We start from the raw sequence: 17,279 nt of genomic DNA, 5'->3' as shown, positions 1-17,279 counted from the left end.
CAATGATAACCCATTAATTATGTATAAAGTTTATAATTTTTTGCCAATTGAGTCTTAGCTCGAATGACATGAGTATTGTTGTCAATGCAGGAGGATATGGATTCGAATGCGCTAAAGCACATTATCTTCTTATTTATGGGTTGGGGAGGAGCTATAAGTAATTTTATATATTATCTTAAAAGGATTAGATATGATTCAGAACTTATAAAAATATGGCTCCTCCTCCTATAGGTAAAATTATCTTAACTCTATTAATTTCCTCTCCTTTTGTCCTTCTCTTCACTCTCAATTTTTTTTCACCACAACACTCGGATTTTTCTTTTTCACTTTAATGCAAAATCTTCTCTACCCCTTTACACAGATATGACATGCCAAGAGAATCACAAATCGACATGTCAGTTACTGATTTGGAAGTCTCGAAATTTTCTATCCATTTCAGACATACTAGATGCAACATTTTAAAACCTAACTCATCAATTTGCCATATTAATTTATAATTTTCACGCACCTCTCATAGTATTTTGACAAAAAAATTATATTATTCCAATAATTAATTAATTATTTTTATTTTCTCGAAAAAAAAAACTTAATAAACACAATTTTATGGTTAGAGAAAAAATTGACACGTAAAAATAGGATTGGTGAGTGCACCAAAACGGCCCAAGCCGCCATTGTACCCTACCCAAACCCTCAAACGTCCATTTTAAGGTAAAAAGGCAGAGGGAAATAATCTCGACTGAGAGAAAGCGAGAGTTCAATTAATTCGATTTTTTTAAGAGGTGAGGGAAAAAAAAATGGAAGATTCATCATCAAAGTCGTTCTTGAGAAAGCAATGGGATGAATACAAAGAATTCTGGGCCGATCGATTTCCGTTCACTAATGTCTATTCAAGATACATCGGCCGTGAACAGTCCCTTCCTTCATGGTCTGAATCCGATGTTAACGAGTTCATCGCTTCTGATCCGGTGCATGGACCCATCGTAAATCATTTCCTCCCCTTCTCTGTTAATTTTTGTGTTTTTTTTATGGGTTTTCTGTACCGGGTTTCTTTGTTTAGTTCATATTTCTTTTTTCGTGTTACAGTTCCTTTAATTCAAGTTTAGGTTTTTTCATCTATTTTAATAGTTTTTACTGGTACCCTATGCGATTTTATTTTCGTGTCGAATTAGTTTATTTTTCCTACTGTTTTTTCGCATTGGGTTTCTTTGATTTAGTTTAGATTGTAGCAAAATTAGTCCTTTTTTACTGCTTCCTTTTTCGTTTTTGATTGTTTTTTCCTGTTGGTTTTTAGTGTTTAATTCTGGTTTAGGGTTGATTTGATTAAATTTAATTGCTAATATATTAGGTTTGAATTTTTATTATTTTTAATTCAGGGACCAAATGATGTATTAAGCATATTGGGAGAAATTCAAATTTTATTATTGTTTTGACTGTTCTTGTTCTTGTTGAATGGTTTTATCATCATGGGAGTTTATATATTAGAACTAATGGGTTTTTCCTAATTTGCGAAGCTTGTAAATTTCATTATTTCGATATGAACACAGTATTACCCTTTGTGATTTTATCTTATTTATCTTAAGATGTTGAATCTTGAAACTAATAGTGAAAATGGGAGTTTTTTGTTAATTGATTTTAAAGTTTATTAGGGGGATTTAGAGGTTATTGTTAAAATATTGAATATTATCTCCATAAGGTATAACCATATGCTGGTTATTGTTTCAGTTGAAGACTGCCAGGGAAGCAGCCAACATCGCCTTATACGGAAGTGCAATCGGAGCTATCACAACTGCAGGTTTTGCCTGGAAATACTCGAAGAGTTTACATGGTAGTATACTGCTTATTCTCTTTGTTTGCATATGTGTTTTTGTTTCATAATGATGAAATTGTCGAAATCTGGTTTGGTCTGAATATCAAAGTCTCGGTTCCTTTAATAGTTAGGGGAGTGTGTCATAATTAAGCTGGTATGAGATAAAAGTACCATGGAGGCCGTTGTGGTAGAAGTTGGATTGCATTTTGCCCTCTCTACTCAAAAAATGAACGTACCATGTACGTTAGATCAAAAGGCAAATTGGTCTTTGTGTTAAACATTTCATCCATTTCTACTTTTAAAACTGGTACTTGTACATCAGCATGAGTTACACGTGGCATGTCGCATGTCATTGTTTTGTTATTTTGTCAGTCACACCAGTTTTAACAATACAAATGGATGAAATTTTTAAAAGAAAGGACCAATTTGTTCTTTGATCTAACATACAGGAACTAATTTGCCCTCTTTTAGTAGAAGGAGCAAAAAGCAATCTGGCTACTAGAGGCCTCCATGGTACTTTTACTGCTGATATGAATATATTACAGTACAAGGAATTCAGTTATGCTTCCCGATAGGTAGTCAAGGAAGTTCATAAGGCAACGGTAAGTGCCCAACCGTTTTACCATTCACAATGATTCGTGATCCCCAGTGTTGTCAATGGCGTAAGGCACAAAAAAAAGTGCAATATATGCACCTGTCTATATGTGCGTATTATAAGCTTTAAGACATATAATAAACTCTGAAGTGTGGTCTACTTTATCTACGTAATATGCATTTTTTTTACTAGTCAATATGCATGATTTCCTTATGGTCCATGTTTATAGTTGAACACTCAAATATCGAGACTAGTACTAGGATGAATAAAGGTAGATTTCCAACGAAAAAGTGAAAATAAAAGAATGAAGGAGAATTTCAATCAGGTGGGCCTTTTTTTTATGCCTATTGCCTTACAGGTAAGCACATGTTGGTTCACCAGTCATGTGCCTGATCGAATAGGCCTCACCCGGAAGGGTCTGAGGCACTTCTGTTATCTAGTGTTAATGTGCTGGCCTTGACAGCACTCATGATCTCTCGTGTTTTCAGTATTCTCCACGTTAACTGAATCTCTTTAGTTTGTTGTATGTTTTTGTGTGTCTTCTTGGCCTATCTAGGTCTTACCAGTATCTTTCTTTGCTGGTTTCAAGGCACTAGTAGTACTAGGATGGTCCGGCTTGTTCCACAGCTTACGGTTTATAGAAACAGATAAAATTGAAGGAGTAAATACAGTTTAGCCTGGTTTTCTGAATACAATAACATGTAAAGACTTGGAAGAAAATTAACTTTCGTGCATTAAAAAGAACATGCTAGGTTCTTAGTTTTCTGCTATTTTAAGGCGGTGTCAGAAGTCTGGTTCGACTAATGTTATGAGACAAAGGGAAGTTATTTTAAGCTTCTCAACATGGATTTTCTGGAGACAAGAACACGAAACAAAATAACTTTTAGGTTGCAAGTTTTCTGCTGTTATAAGTTGGTAATAGAACTTGGTTCGACTAATGTCATAATACAAATGGAAGTTACTTTAAGCTTTCTCAACCCTTATTTTTCTGTTAGGTGCTGGACTGTCTTTCGTAGGAGGAGCCGTTTTTGGTTGGACATTTGGACAAGAAATCGCAAATCACGCTTATCAACTCTACAGGTTGGACACAATGGCTGCACAAGCCAAATTTATGGATTGGTGGGAAAACAAGTGCCGGAGGTGATCTTTAAAAAGAACTTTTTGTGATGTCGAAAGCAGCACCTGGACTCGCTTTCCATTTGGTTAAATAATGGCGGCATGTCGAAAACATAACGTTTGGTCCAATGCTTTGGCTTTTGTTATAAACTTTCGCATCTGAGTTTGAAGGATTTGGAGTTTACTTTTTTTTCCCTTTTGGAAGCAACTTGATGGAACCAGTTGTTTACATTACAGTGCTTTGAATAAATTTGATGCAGTTCTATCATTATTTGCAATGTTTTCAAGCTTTCATTTGTGTCCATTTTGATAAGGCAATTATTGAAAATAGTTTCAGTATTCTTGGCAGGTCACCATTTGTTTATTTCTTTGCCATACGGCAAGCACTAATCAATTAAATTTCATTCATAACTTTGTATGAAAAATAATTGTCAAATTCAGAGATAAAAGTATAAAAGATATTGTCAAATTCAGATCATAGTTCAAAATGTTATAATCTTTTGTAAAAGCTCATTCAAGTATTCAAAATTTGTCATTATCTTCAACAGTATGGAGCACCTAACAGTAAAGGGCTTATAAATTATAAAATAAACAGTCAAAATTATACATTTACATAAATCTGCTGATTCCCTAACTTCTGAATAATTATAACTTTATTTACTTTTATTCAGCATCTTTTTATTCTGAATAAGTTCCCAGTCACCAACTGTTTCTATTCCATGTATTCGGAATACATCCTTCAAAAACATATCTGAAAAGAAAAAGGAAACATTTGGTTCATTAAGAATCACAGATGCAACATCAAGAAACAATCACCTATGTTATTTAGACTCGAGTGCAGATGTCGGATAAAATATATATGTTCGAAAACATATATACAACAACGAAATACCGTATTTCTTGAAAGGTCATGTCTCAATTCGGAAGGGAAGGGGTAAATTGACAAAAAAAAAAACTTTTTAATTACCTCTCTGGAAATTGGGGCATAGTTAAACAAACCAATTTGCCAATAAATCCTTTATATGAGACAACAATACAAAGCAAAGCATCTTTGTATGATAAGACTAAGAGATCAAAATCAAATAACCATATATGAAATACTAAATATTTAAGAGTATATATTATAAGAGAAAATAAGGTAAAAGAACCATGAAAGCCCTGTACTAGAAGTCGGCGTGTATTTTGCCCCCTCTACTAGAAAAAAATAGCAAATTAGTCATTCCATGTTAAATCCAGAATCAAATCGGTTCTTTCTATTAGAAACTGACATGATTGACAAAATAACCTAAAAATGACACGTGACATGTCATGTGTATCTTATGTTGACGTACAATGACCAACTTTTAATAGTAAAAATGGATAGAATTTTTAACATAAAGACCAATTTGCTATGTGATTTAATGTACAGGGACAAATTTACCCATTTTTTGAGTATAGGAGCCAAAATGCAACAAAACTCCTAGTAATACTTCTACTTTTACAGAGAAAATGATAAGCACATGAACCAATATCATAGCAATTGTCAATTTCTAGCATCTTTAGATAGAAAGGTATACCACATAAAAGATCAATCCATATGCAGATATTGAAATCTAAAGCAAAATTTCAACACCTTATTTGGAAGCTGAACTTAAAGCATGTGAAGCTTCGGCACTGATGTCGGGCAAAGGAGCTTCTTCACTCGTGTCTGATATCTGACAGCGATTTGGTTCCTGATTAGAACTGTTCTCCAAACTAGTTGTTACGGTAGGAGGGTTGGTTCCATTGTCTCGGGTTTCTAGACGTTCCATCATGCGAGAGACTGTTGCAATGCCGGCATTAACCTCTCTCCTTACTTCGGAACCAATATCTGCCATGGAAGTGTTGCGAGAGAAGAATCTCTCCTTCCACCCCCTCGTACTCCTCGAAATTGACTCTTTGTATCTAAAAAGAATGCGCATTTATAATAAATCATGCAAAGAAAAAAAAATTCAAAATATCATCACACTAGTTAAAACCTTGAATGTCCCCGTATGACAGATACCTCGTTGAAACGGCATTGAACCGTGACTTTAGCGACTCGGAAAATGATTGGAATTCTGAAGGTCCGGCGCTATCTTGACTATTAGGCGACGTCCTGTAAAATAGAAGATGTTATTGTAATAAAGAAGGTAAAAATATCATAGAGACCCTTGTACTAGGTATCATATTGCATTTTGCTTCTTTACCCAAAAAAGGGCAACTTAATCCCTATACATTGGATCAAAGAGCAAACTGGTCATTTCTGCTAAAACTTTCATCCATTTCTATTACAAGTGACGTGTCACATGTACTTCATGCCGACGTACAAGAACCAGTTTTTAATAGTAGAAGTGAATGAAATTTTTAACAAGATGACAAATTTACTCTTTGATTTAACAAATAGGGACTAATTTGCCCTTTTTTTGAGTAGAGGGGCCAAAATTCAATGTGAATCCTAGTACAAGGGCCTCCATGATACTTTTGCCAAAAAAAAGGCTGAAAATGTGTTCTAACTGCCTAATAAACGAAAAAGCAAGGAGAATCGAGTTAGAGAATAGCAAGTACCTAGTGTTCGAGGAATTCCCTCGATCATTGACCAAAAGAATGCTGGAGCTAGATGCCGAGGCAGGCTGCTGATTGGCTTGGACAGAGGGTAGAGTAATTGATGCCGGAGATTCTCCCCCAGCTGTTCTTGCAGGAAAAGAGGGTGATCCAACGGTGATCGGAGAGGCCGGTTCTCCTTCACTTTGAGTTGGAGATAATGAAGATATGGGACCAGTCGAGGAGGGTTCATCATTCGAATGAGAAAAGACCAAGTACTGTGGACGACGACCTTGAGCTGATGACCTATTCCTCAGAGCTTCCCTTCTCGAAATATGGTGTGCTCGCCCCATTGCAGCAGCAGCAGCCAAGTGCTGAATTATGCGCTCCTCGAGCTCAGCATCATTGACCCCGACCGGCAACTGCAATTAAAACCAACCCTCTATGAGAATGGTTAGGGTTCGATTCAATTTATCGATCATAAAATGATGATGCTAAGAAATACAAACATGCTGTAGTTCAAAATCCCCCAGAGTTGGATGACGAAATATGGTTGCATTTCTAGAGGGATTGAACCTAAAACTCCTTTCCCGTTCCACAGCCTCGAGCAGTTCCTGGCTGCCAAAGCAAAGAGAAAATCATTCGCATGTAATATACATGGAAAAGATAAATCTCAAACATTAATAAATTGATGAAATACCAACCTGGTAGGATCTTTCAGGCTAATTGGCTGCCAACACATGGGGCATTGAGAACTCCTTTGACACCTGCAAGATCAAAATAGTAAAACAACATATCCCAGATTTAAAAGTCAGGTAGATTCAGGTATTTTACTTGATAATACTTTTAGGAGTCAGATTGCATTTTGGCCCTTCTTTTAAAAAAATGTATAGCTTTATCCCTATACGTTAGATCAAAGAGTAAACTGGTTCTTTCTGTCAAAAATTCCATCCCATTAAAAACTGGTATGGTTGACAAAATAACCAAACAATTACACATAGTATACCATTTGCACCTTATATTGACGTACAAGAACCAGTTTTTAACGGTAAAAAATGATGAAATGTTTAATATAATGATCAGTTTGGGCTTTGATTTAACATACAGGAGCTAATTTGCCCATTTTTTGAATCGAGGGGGCAAAATGCAATTTGACACCTAGTACAAAGACCTCCATGGTACTTTTACCGCAGATAGGGCCACCTTCAAGCTCGAAAACATACAATTCAGCCATTTACTATTCACATATGCTGATAAGAATTATATCACGAAACTAGGATAAAATGAGAATGGATAATACTACCATTCAAGAATGCAAGATTCAGGTATTTTACTCAGTAATAACCCAAGTCATGTCCCCGACTGGTTTATAACAAAAAGCAAATAGGGCCATATTCAAGCTAGAAAACATACAATTCAGCCATTGACTATTCACGAAACTAAAATAAAACGGGAACAGATTATACTACCATTCAAGAATGCATTGAAGATGGAACTCGTGCTTGCAGCCAGTCACCTGTAAGTCTCGAAAACAAACAAAGATCAAAGAAATGTACATTCAAATATCGAATAAACGAGAATAGTTATTCTAAAGATATGTATACCGTGGATGGATCACTTTCACAGAATGCTTCTAGACATATACTACAAGCATCATCACAAGCATCCTGGATTCCACCTTCAACAAAAGCGGCGGCTGAGGTTAAATGCGCCTCGGATTTGGTATCTTCCATCACCTATAAAGGCCAAAAACACCAAAGCATATAATTTTTCAATCTCAATTCCCAATTTTCTATAATTGAAAAAATATATAAAATTAAACTAAAACATGCTTTTGAGGACAAAAATGGAACCAAACGATTCATTATATACAATCAACACTCAATATACATACATCACACTGATCAACTCAATTTTAACAAAAAAAGATAATAAATTAAGCCTTAAAAAACTTTAAAATTAAAAAAAAAAGACTTCATTAAATTCATAATAGAGGTAAAAATAATCCATAAAAATTTAAAAGAACAAACTTTTCCCCCATAAATTGTTAAACTTTACCTTCATTTTCTCATCAAACAAACACCAAAAAGAAATCCAGAAAGCAAAATCAAAGAAACACCCAGAATTTACTTTACCTCCATTTTTTCACCAAACAAACACCAAAAAGAAACCCAGAAAATTAAATCAAAGAAATACCCAGAATTTACTTTACCTCTCCAAGCAGAAAAAACAACCCAGCAGATCGATTAATAAAATAAGGAGCTAAAAGAGTATAGATTTGGGCAAAGTGGAAGACTTTGAATTTGGGGCTTTTTTTTTCTTTAGTGATTTTTTTTTTCTTTTTGGAAGAATGGATGAAAGTGATGACTTTTTGATTAATTTTAATGAAGAGTGTGGGGTTTAAGATATGGGGTAAGTGAAAAAGAAAAAGGTTTTATTAGTGAATTACTCTTAAATTACATCTTAATTTCTAAATTAGTCCTTAAAGTAAATGGTATATAACCAATGTTTTCGAAATCAGACTAATGGTTGAATAGGTCAAAGTACTGGCTTTCTGTTTGATTGGTTCAATTGATTTAACCTGTTGATTTGATTTTATTAAATAAATTATTAAAAAATATTATAAAAATTAAAATATATTAAATAGAGAAAATTGGTTCAATCATCAGTTCAACTGATTTTTTAGCTTGGTTCCAACGGTTCACTCTAAATTCGATTCAACCCTTTATCCAAATTGATAAATCAATCGATTTCCAATTCAACCAATCAATTTAGTCCTATTCTAATAACCCTGTATCTAGTCCATCAATTTAGTCCCAAAAAATAACACCATCCATTAAAAAGTGATATTTTATTAGATGCAGTACATTTTGTTTTAGTAAAATAAGTTTTTTTTAGAAATTTTGGTAAAATGAGATAAATTTGATATCTTAGGTCTATTTTTTACCAAAAATAACTTCAAGGACTAATATCAAAATTAGGATACAGTTAAGGGGTTAATTTATAATAAAACGAATAAGAAAAAAACAAAGCTGGGTCGGGTCCTGTGGAGTCTGTGATACCGAAGCGTGGCAGCTTGAGTGTAATATTTTTGACCATTCGTTTTTTATCATTTATTTTTTTAAAGTTTTTTTAAGAATTAATCATTGTAATATAAATATAATCAAAATAAGTGAAATTAATTTTTTTTTTAATTTTTAATATTATTAAAATTTACTTATAAAGATAAAAAAATAATATAAATTTTGAATTTTTTTTGTTTACACCAAATTTTTAATTTTAAAGTTAATAGCATAATTAAAACTAAATAAAAAAAGAAATTTAAATAATTTTTTATTCCAAATTAGAGTTGATTCGGATTAGCTCGAATTAAAATTTATTTTAATTATTTATATATTATAAAATATATAAATAATTAAAATAAATCTTCAAATCAAATTAAATTTAAATCCATTTATATTTTTTAAAAATAATTTAATTTATATATTTTATATTCGACTCGCTTCACACGAGTATATATTTGATAAGATTATTTTTGACCGATCTTGTAACCTTGGAACTTTCAAAAGGTTAAAATTTATCATAGGTCCCTATAATATTTACAAAATTAAAATTTAATCTATGTAGTTTTATTTTTAAGAATTTAATCTTTTTACTCTTTATTAAACTGTTAAATTTATTGGTGTAACATTTTAAAATAAAAAAATATTTACTTAATAGAAACGTATGTATAAAAAATGGCATTTAATGAATCTAAATTTAATAAAATAATTTTAACAGTATTAACAATTGGATCTAAATTTAATTTCTAAAAATAAAAATATAATGACTAAATTATAAATTTACAAGGAAGTTGTGGCATATTTCACAAATATATTTTTTCTTAATTGGCCGGCCCAAATGACAGCAGCAAGTGGCAGTCCATGACAATAGTAGTTGACTTTGTTTTTCAGAGTCAATTATTTGGTCGATTTATTATTTTTTTTTATAATTTTATTTGGTGTAAATTGTCAAACTAAATAAATTGTAACTAAAATATTATTTTATTATTTATAAGTAACTAATTTTTTACGAATTTAATCTTAATTTTTTTAATTTTTACAAATAAATTAATCAAATTAGAATTAAGTCACGATTTATTTTAGTACTAATTTTGAAATATTAATTAATTAATATATGTAACTTTTTCGAATATATTTCAATTTTAAATTCCATTATTTTTGTACTGATTTGTAAAGATAAATCTAGAAAAATATTTCAAAAGGGATGAAATTAAATTATAAATTTGAGAAATCATTTTTAAAAGAATTAAACAATTTTTTTTTTCATTTTTTGAAGAAGTCAGAATGTGCAATTTTTATTTATAATTGAATGATTTATAATAAAAATTTGAATTTCAATTTTTTTAATTGTAATTATAATTATTCCAACATAATTGTATCTATATTTGTAAAATTAACCATACACAGAAAATAATGATAAATATATTGAAAAATAATGATAAAAATTATATAATGATTTTTGGAGCCCTAACTTCTTGAAAGTACTGTATTAACAGCTAAGAAACTAAACCTTTGATAATTTAAACCCTAAACCGAAAATAACTAAAACATGATTCGAATACACGGAAACAAGTTGAAGTCTATATAATAATGTGTCAAAATTTATATAAATATATATAAATCTTTAAACATAATTTTTCAATACGAGAGAAAGAACCGTAAACACGAGACGATACGAGAATTGTCAAGTCTTACTTGTAACCCAAGAAACATGCCTAGTTTCCAACACAAACTTTGATTAGAGGTAGAATTCCCAGGGTGTTTGTTAAGAATAAAAAAATGGAGATTGGTTCCATTTTTTCTTCCTAGCTACCAATGAAGCCCAACCTATGAAGAATCACTGCTAAGATGAGCATGCATATTGCGAGGATCATACCGGGTTTCCCGAGCAACCAGTTCTTTGCTTTCTTCGCACCTTCGGCTCCTCTTTGGATCTTATCAACCCAACGCATCTGCCATAATTCGCCGATGGGGAAAAAAGTTTAGTGTTTTGAGGCAAAGATGTAAACCGTTAGCACAAAGAAAAATTCCCCATAGTTGACTAAAGCAGTGAACCTCTCTAATAAAGGACGATAATAATGATGAATGGTCAAAAGGTAAGCCATGAACATCTTAGACGCGTTGATAAGGTAAACCTCTCCAAAGTGTAGGCTTATTTACCAATTCCATTAAAAAGGGCTACTACCATACAAGCAAGATACGCAATGGCAAAGCCAGGAAATTGGTTTAGGGGACCAATGTGCAATTTTACCATTATACTAACTTGTGATTTCCTAAAAACTAAAGGAACTAAATAGAAAAAGTTTTCATTTTGTTTTTTTTTTTTTGGGGGGGGGGGAGACCACTGCCAGCACCCCCTCCTCCACCCTTGCAGATACAGATATGTTTCTGACACGGGTAGGTTCAAAATTTTAACATTATGAAGAAGGATACGGATAAACCCCAAACTCTAAAGGATGCGGTGGTACTTCAAGAAAAATAAGGCTCCTAAGTGTAGGATGAGAACCCTAGGAGAGAATCTCAGCAAAACTTCGACAACAATTCAATGAACAGAACATGTCAGACCCATTAAACTTCCAATTAAAGTATGATGATAAATGTTCTATGATTTACGTCTTACCAAATCCTAAATAGAAAATAAAATGTAAAAAGAGGTTAATAAATGTACCATTCTATCCAAGTCATCAGGTGATAAGGATGACATAGCTTGTTGAGCTTTTGCAGCATCTTCCCGAGAAAGCTTCATTCCAAATTGCTCGCTCATGTTTGCCATCATTTCCGGACTCATGTTTTTCATCATTGATGCAAACATCTGGTTAATTCATAAGTAACAAACAATTAATGGAGACAAAGGAGGGCTTATGCAATAACATTCCATCAGCTATCGCCTAAATAAGTTTCAACATTAAAAAGTAAAAATTCATGCTAGCAAAATAGAAATAATAAAGGGTAAACTACATTAGTAGTAACCTAACTATGAAAAGTTACAAAATGGTCACTTAACTATTCAATTTTGTCTTTTGTGGTCACCCAACTATCTTGGATTTTTTGGTGTTTCCATTTTTACAACAGCCAGCTAGTGACTAAAAAGACAAACTTGCATAATTGGGTGACCATTTTGTAACTTTTTATAGTTGAGTGATGAAAAAAGAAATTTACTATTAGTTAGGTGACCAAAAAACAAAAAAAAAATCATAATTAAATAACCTCTATTGTAAACCCAAATAACAATAAAACCAAAGGCTATCATGTAAAATATATTTGCCGCACCTGCCGCATGGCTGGATCTTTCATTTGATTTCTCATCTGTTCTTGTAGATCAGCAGTTGATGTTGGTGGAAAGCTTGACTGAGCATTCATTGAATTTGGGAAACGACTAGAACTAGAAGAGGCAGTTTCACCTAAACCAACATTTTCACTGGTGATGGATGATGTTTGAGATGTGGGATATGTTACCTCAGCATCTGAATCGAGCCTGCTACTGTTTACAGTTGTTGATGCTGGGATAGAATCTTTTCCTTTAATAGAAGCTGCCATTTCAAACATTTTTTGGAGCTCTTCTGTTGGCATCTTGGTCATCATATCAGTTGCGGTTTTAAGCATGTCAGGAGTCACATTCGGAGGAACAGATCCAGTTCCAAATCCACCTGTATATGGGTTTTCCCCAGGAAATGAAGAAGCTAATTGAACCATTCTTTGTAGCTCTTCAGGTGACATCTTGCTGATCATATTTGATGCAGTTTTAAACATGTCGGGTGACACCTCTCCAACTTGACTGCCACTCATTGCAGCAAGAGTGTCGGGATCGGCCCTGGAAATGAAATTCTGAAATGACCTGCTAATCAAAATGGGGAATTAGAGAATTGAAACAGAGCACAAAAAATTGCTACATAAACCATGAACTTTCATAAATGAATGAACTCGAAAAAGTGGAGATGCGAGTTTGGCTCTGTGGGTGAAACATATCACACTTGTTTCCTTTTAACCCTCCGAGTTTTGCTTCTGGCAGCAATAACCATTTCAACTTTAAGTTCATAATCTCGTCAATCCACCACATATGGACATCAAAGAGAATCGTATTTATGTGCACAAGTATCATTGTGACTACAATAAACATATACTGCACAGATTTCATTACCGAAAAAAAGGAGGAATTAAGAGAGAGAGACCCGATAAGCTTTTGCAGGAAAACATATCTTTCTACACTTATAACTGATATATAGCCCCGATGTCAATGTGAGTAAAGCTCCATATAAATGATCTTTAAGTTTCTGAATGTTCAGTTCATTAAGTCAACATTGAAGTCGTTTTTATATATTCGACATAATCCACTCATGGAAGATAGAATATGATATTACCAGACTAAGCAAATGAATATCACCTAACAGGTGATTTTGTGATAATGGAACAAACCTGAGTGCCTCTGGATCCTCCTTTAAAGCCTGTAAACACTCAGAATTGGTTCTCAAGTCCGCAACTTTTTTCTCATTCTCACTCTTAGCGATTCCAGTACTTTCTCGTGGCTGTTTCGATGAATGTTCAGTAGATGAACTTTGAAGAGTAGCAGGAGAGGTGGTTAAAGTTTCTTCAGTTATTTCTTCAATTACCACTCCTGTGAAATAAGGAGAAAAACAGAAGTGTAAACATCAAAGAGATATAAGAGAGATAGTAGCCACCAAAAAATGCAAAACTAACGACAATGAACTTACCCCGGGGTGCTTGATGACTGCCTTCTCTAGCCAATCTTTCCTCAGCATCTCTGCATCAACAATTGATACCACTAATTACCATGAAGCATTCAAGAAAAAAGTGTGTTCTCATCAATTTTATCAATAATGGTTAATAACTAAGCAGCATACCAGGAGTATCTAAACACCAAGTGTCAACACAATATATCTATCACATCCTAACCAAGGATGGTCATGACGGGCTGATGTTGGTGCATAAACTAACATCAAATATGAAAACAGCTGACAAAAACTTATGCCATGTTTCCACAATCTTAAGTAAAAAATATTTCATACCTCAAGACATCTGCGATTGTTTCATCATCAGGTGAAACTTCATGTGCATTTCTCAAGTCCGAGACAGCATCCTATTATTTTCAGAAAGGTTATCAGCAAAAGCAAAAGAACACAAGCAGATATTGAGAATATGAACACATGCTAGAAATGCAATTCATCAACCATTGGCAAAACCGTTATGCATACAGAACTCACATCAAATTGACCTAGTTCTTTATAAGCTTGACCTCTTCGGTAAAGAGCTTTAACGTTCTTTGCATCATAAGACAAAACCTGTAAATAAAAATATAATTTTAGCCAGAAGAAGATACAAGATCACAAAGAATCAAACGCTAATTAGAAAACTATTGATATATTTGTTTATTAAACTAGTAGCCTAGTCTATTGGTATTAAATAATTTTATGTCATTATCTTGGGATGGGGTACAAGTCGAGGATATAATTTATGACAAAAGCTATTGTACCAAAAAAATTGACAATAAAGAAGAACATTGAGTCTTCATACCTCAGAACCTTCTTTTACGCACTCGACATATTGCCTTGTTTTCAAATAACATGACATGAGATTAAGTGAGCATGCCAGCAAAAGTGTTTTTCCTTTTGCAGATGGAATTCCTTTCAGGTTTTTCTTTGCCTGAGATTGTGAAAGAGGAAATGATTGTTTTAATTAATATGAGAAGAAAATACAAACAAAATGTGATAAAATTTAAAAAATAAAAATAAGCAGCAAGAAATTTTCCCATAATAGGGAAAAAAAAACACTATGTGCAAAGTTGAAATCATTTTTCTCTTTCCAAAAAGACAAAAGAAGAAAGAAAGAAAGAAAAAGACCAAAGATATAAGATCGCTGCCTTACAAGCAAATATTTCTCAGAGGCGTTATTGAACTTCCCTTGCTTATGAAACTCATTCCCCTGGAAAAATTGAAATAGACATTTATTCAGTCAGATGCCAGTCAATAAGGGTTAATGGTAACTAAAACCAAAACCGTAACAAGAGCAGACCATAATTAAGGTTAAAGTTTTGATTAAGGACGAAGATTAACAGACACTCTTATTTGAAAAGACTTCCATGGTGAAAAGCTCTTAAGATTCAATGTAGGAAGTTAACAATTATAATACCTATAGTTTCTGGAAAGTCAGAGTTTTACTTTATTCCACTATATATGTGTATATATATGACAGATGTTATTTAGATACATACTTAAATAGCAGTTGACAGTCTTGTTTTGTTCTACAACAAATTGCAAGTGGTACATCTCTAGCAAAGAATTGCCTCCACAAATGAGTCATAGTTACATATTAAAGATTAACACAATGATATGGTACTTTTTACATACAACTCGTATTCATATTTTGACTGATGTTTAAGTTATGCAACTTAATGGTTTAAGACAACCGATTAGTATGATAATATCTCATCAAAGCTTTTATATTGTGTTCAATAACTTAAGACTTTGAGTATTGCAGCTCTTTTTATGAGCTCCAAGGCTCCTATGGTGAACTGATCACATTCTTTAAAAACTATGTACTAAAAAATATATTTTTATCTATCTGATCTTGTGAAAATACCAGCACCAATGATGTGATTTTGGGTGGCAAAAACTCACTTGATTCTTCAACATCTCAGCTGCACTTAATTCATAACTGATCTGAGCATCAGCCCGTGCTCGCAATGCAGCTATCCCTTCAGGCGATGCATTGGCCATTTTCTCACCAATCTCCGCCATATCCTCAGGCCGAGTGTGCTTTAACTGTTCTGCAGCTTGTCTCAAGTCTTCTGGCCTCATGTTCTTCATGCTTTCTGAGGCCATTCTCATCAAGTCAGGATTAGACATCATCTGCAATGCCGTTGAATCCACAACAAAAGCAACCATTAATGTTGCATACTCAAGTGCAAAGTATAAACTGATTACTTCTTCAATTTCAGCTCTTTTCATGTGTGAAATATACAGGCCTAATGATTATACTGGTTCAGCTAAAAATCAATTACTAATTACTCAACCTAACGAATTATGAGCTAAATTAATTTTATTCCCCAATCCCAATTCTTGAAGAAATTCAAGAAATACAGATAAAATAGCAGATTAGTTAATTTTGCACCAGAAAACCAAAAAAAAAAAACGATTGATTCCATTAAAAACGTGCAATTTAAGCTCGAAGATAGAACATCATATAAATGTGCAAATATAAACATTGTATATCCCTAAGCAATCAAAAATAAAATCAAAACCAAAACCCAACATAAATTCCAAAAAACTAAAATACCCAGATCGAAAAATACATCAAATTCACTAAATCCTACATGGGGTTTTGTAATTCTGATCAAAACAAAATTCAACTAAAAAAATTAATAACAAAATTGAACCTGTTGTTGGATCCTGGATAACTCAGCTGGTGACATACGACTCATCTGTTCCTGAGCGATCCTTAACAACTCAGGATCCATCATTCCGTTGAACATCTTTGTCGATTTTTAATTTCAGAAAACAGAACAATTATCAGATCAAATTTAATAAATTACTTTAAAAAAACAAATATGAGAATATATAAACAAGTCTGAATTGGTTTTAAAAGTAAAAAAATTAAAAAATTAAAAGTTCTAGAAAAAATTTAAAAGTGGGAAGTTGGGTTTTATTCTGGATTTTGGTGTATTTAAAGAGAAAGACAGAGAGGGTCGCCCACCAAACAAGAATAGAGGCCAAGGAATTGAAAGAAATTTTGCTAAGCTTCGATGAAATTACACCGAGGCATCGTCGGCTTCTTTTATTTATTTTCGGTTTAATTTTGGTTTTAGTCCCTTTATTATGTTGATATTTGAAATTTAAATCTTTTATTTTAATTTTGATATAATTTAAGACTTAATGCATAGTTTAATAGTTAAGTTTCACACTCTTTTCTAATGCAACAAAAGTTATACATTTTGGTACTTAAAGATAACAATGCTAACTTTTAATAGGTCCTTTTTGGTAAATAAAATGATATGGCCTTAAGCTAAAGTTATATAAGTACGAATCTCCTTCAAGCAATAGACACATAGTGAATGGATATCACCATCCAATGAATCTCTCACAATACCCTATGGTTCCTTATAAATAATCAATTGTTCCATTTCGCCTCGAGCTTCTTTAGCGAT

General features: G+C 32.9%; 3 protein-coding genes across 4 annotated transcripts; 1 reads left to right on the top strand and 2 right to left on the bottom strand.

Moving 5' to 3' along the window:
* Positions 1-493: 493 nt before the first annotated feature.
* On the top strand, positions 494-3,789 carry LOC107949052 (succinate dehydrogenase subunit 6, mitochondrial). The gene is made up of 3 exons (XM_016883762.2): positions 494-980; positions 1,723-1,825; positions 3,398-3,789. Exons 1-3 carry the CDS (start codon positions 795-797, stop codon positions 3,544-3,546), a joined length of 438 nt encoding a protein of 145 aa, XP_016739251.1. The 5' UTR covers positions 494-794; the 3' UTR covers positions 3,547-3,789.
* A 217-nt stretch (positions 3,790-4,006) lies between these two features.
* Positions 4,007-8,447, bottom strand: LOC107949051 (E3 ubiquitin-protein ligase RHF2A). Its single transcript, XM_016883761.2, has 9 exons — positions 8,272-8,447; positions 7,664-7,795; positions 7,529-7,575; positions 6,764-6,826; positions 6,569-6,677; positions 6,084-6,481; positions 5,542-5,634; positions 5,131-5,441; positions 4,007-4,269 (listed from the first exon to the last, which is right to left on the bottom strand). The coding sequence occupies exons 2-8, from the start codon at positions 7,790-7,792 to the stop codon at positions 5,132-5,134; spliced, it is 1,149 nt and encodes a 382-aa protein (XP_016739250.2). The 5' UTR covers positions 7,793-7,795; positions 8,272-8,447; the 3' UTR covers positions 4,007-4,269; position 5,131.
* Positions 8,448-10,702: 2,255 nt separating this feature from the next.
* On the bottom strand, positions 10,703-17,061 carry LOC107949050 (outer envelope protein 61). 2 transcript variants are annotated; one of them, XM_016883757.2, is made up of 12 exons: positions 16,829-16,882; positions 16,512-16,607; positions 15,754-15,984; positions 15,002-15,058; positions 14,651-14,779; positions 14,341-14,418; positions 14,146-14,216; positions 13,831-13,880; positions 13,535-13,733; positions 12,392-12,956; positions 11,790-11,933; positions 10,703-11,073 (listed from the first exon to the last, which is right to left on the bottom strand). In XM_016883757.2, the coding sequence occupies exons 2-12, from the start codon at positions 16,605-16,607 to the stop codon at positions 10,927-10,929; spliced, it is 1,767 nt and encodes a 588-aa protein (XP_016739246.2). In that variant the 5' UTR covers positions 16,829-16,882; the 3' UTR covers positions 10,703-10,926. The 2 variants fall into 2 exon arrangements, with proteins under 2 accessions (XP_016739246.2, XP_016739245.2); XM_016883756.2 differs by having other exon boundaries at positions 16,512-17,061.
* Positions 17,062-17,279: the final 218 nt, after the last annotated feature.

The sequence above is a fragment of the Gossypium hirsutum genome, chromosome A08 (assembly GCF_007990345.1).
Source record: "Gossypium hirsutum isolate 1008001.06 chromosome A08, Gossypium_hirsutum_v2.1, whole genome shotgun sequence".
Classification (NCBI taxonomy): Eukaryota; Viridiplantae; Streptophyta; class Magnoliopsida; order Malvales; family Malvaceae; genus Gossypium; species Gossypium hirsutum.
The sequence above is the reverse complement of the archived record's forward strand: the minus strand, read 5'-3'. Positions and strand labels throughout refer to the sequence as shown.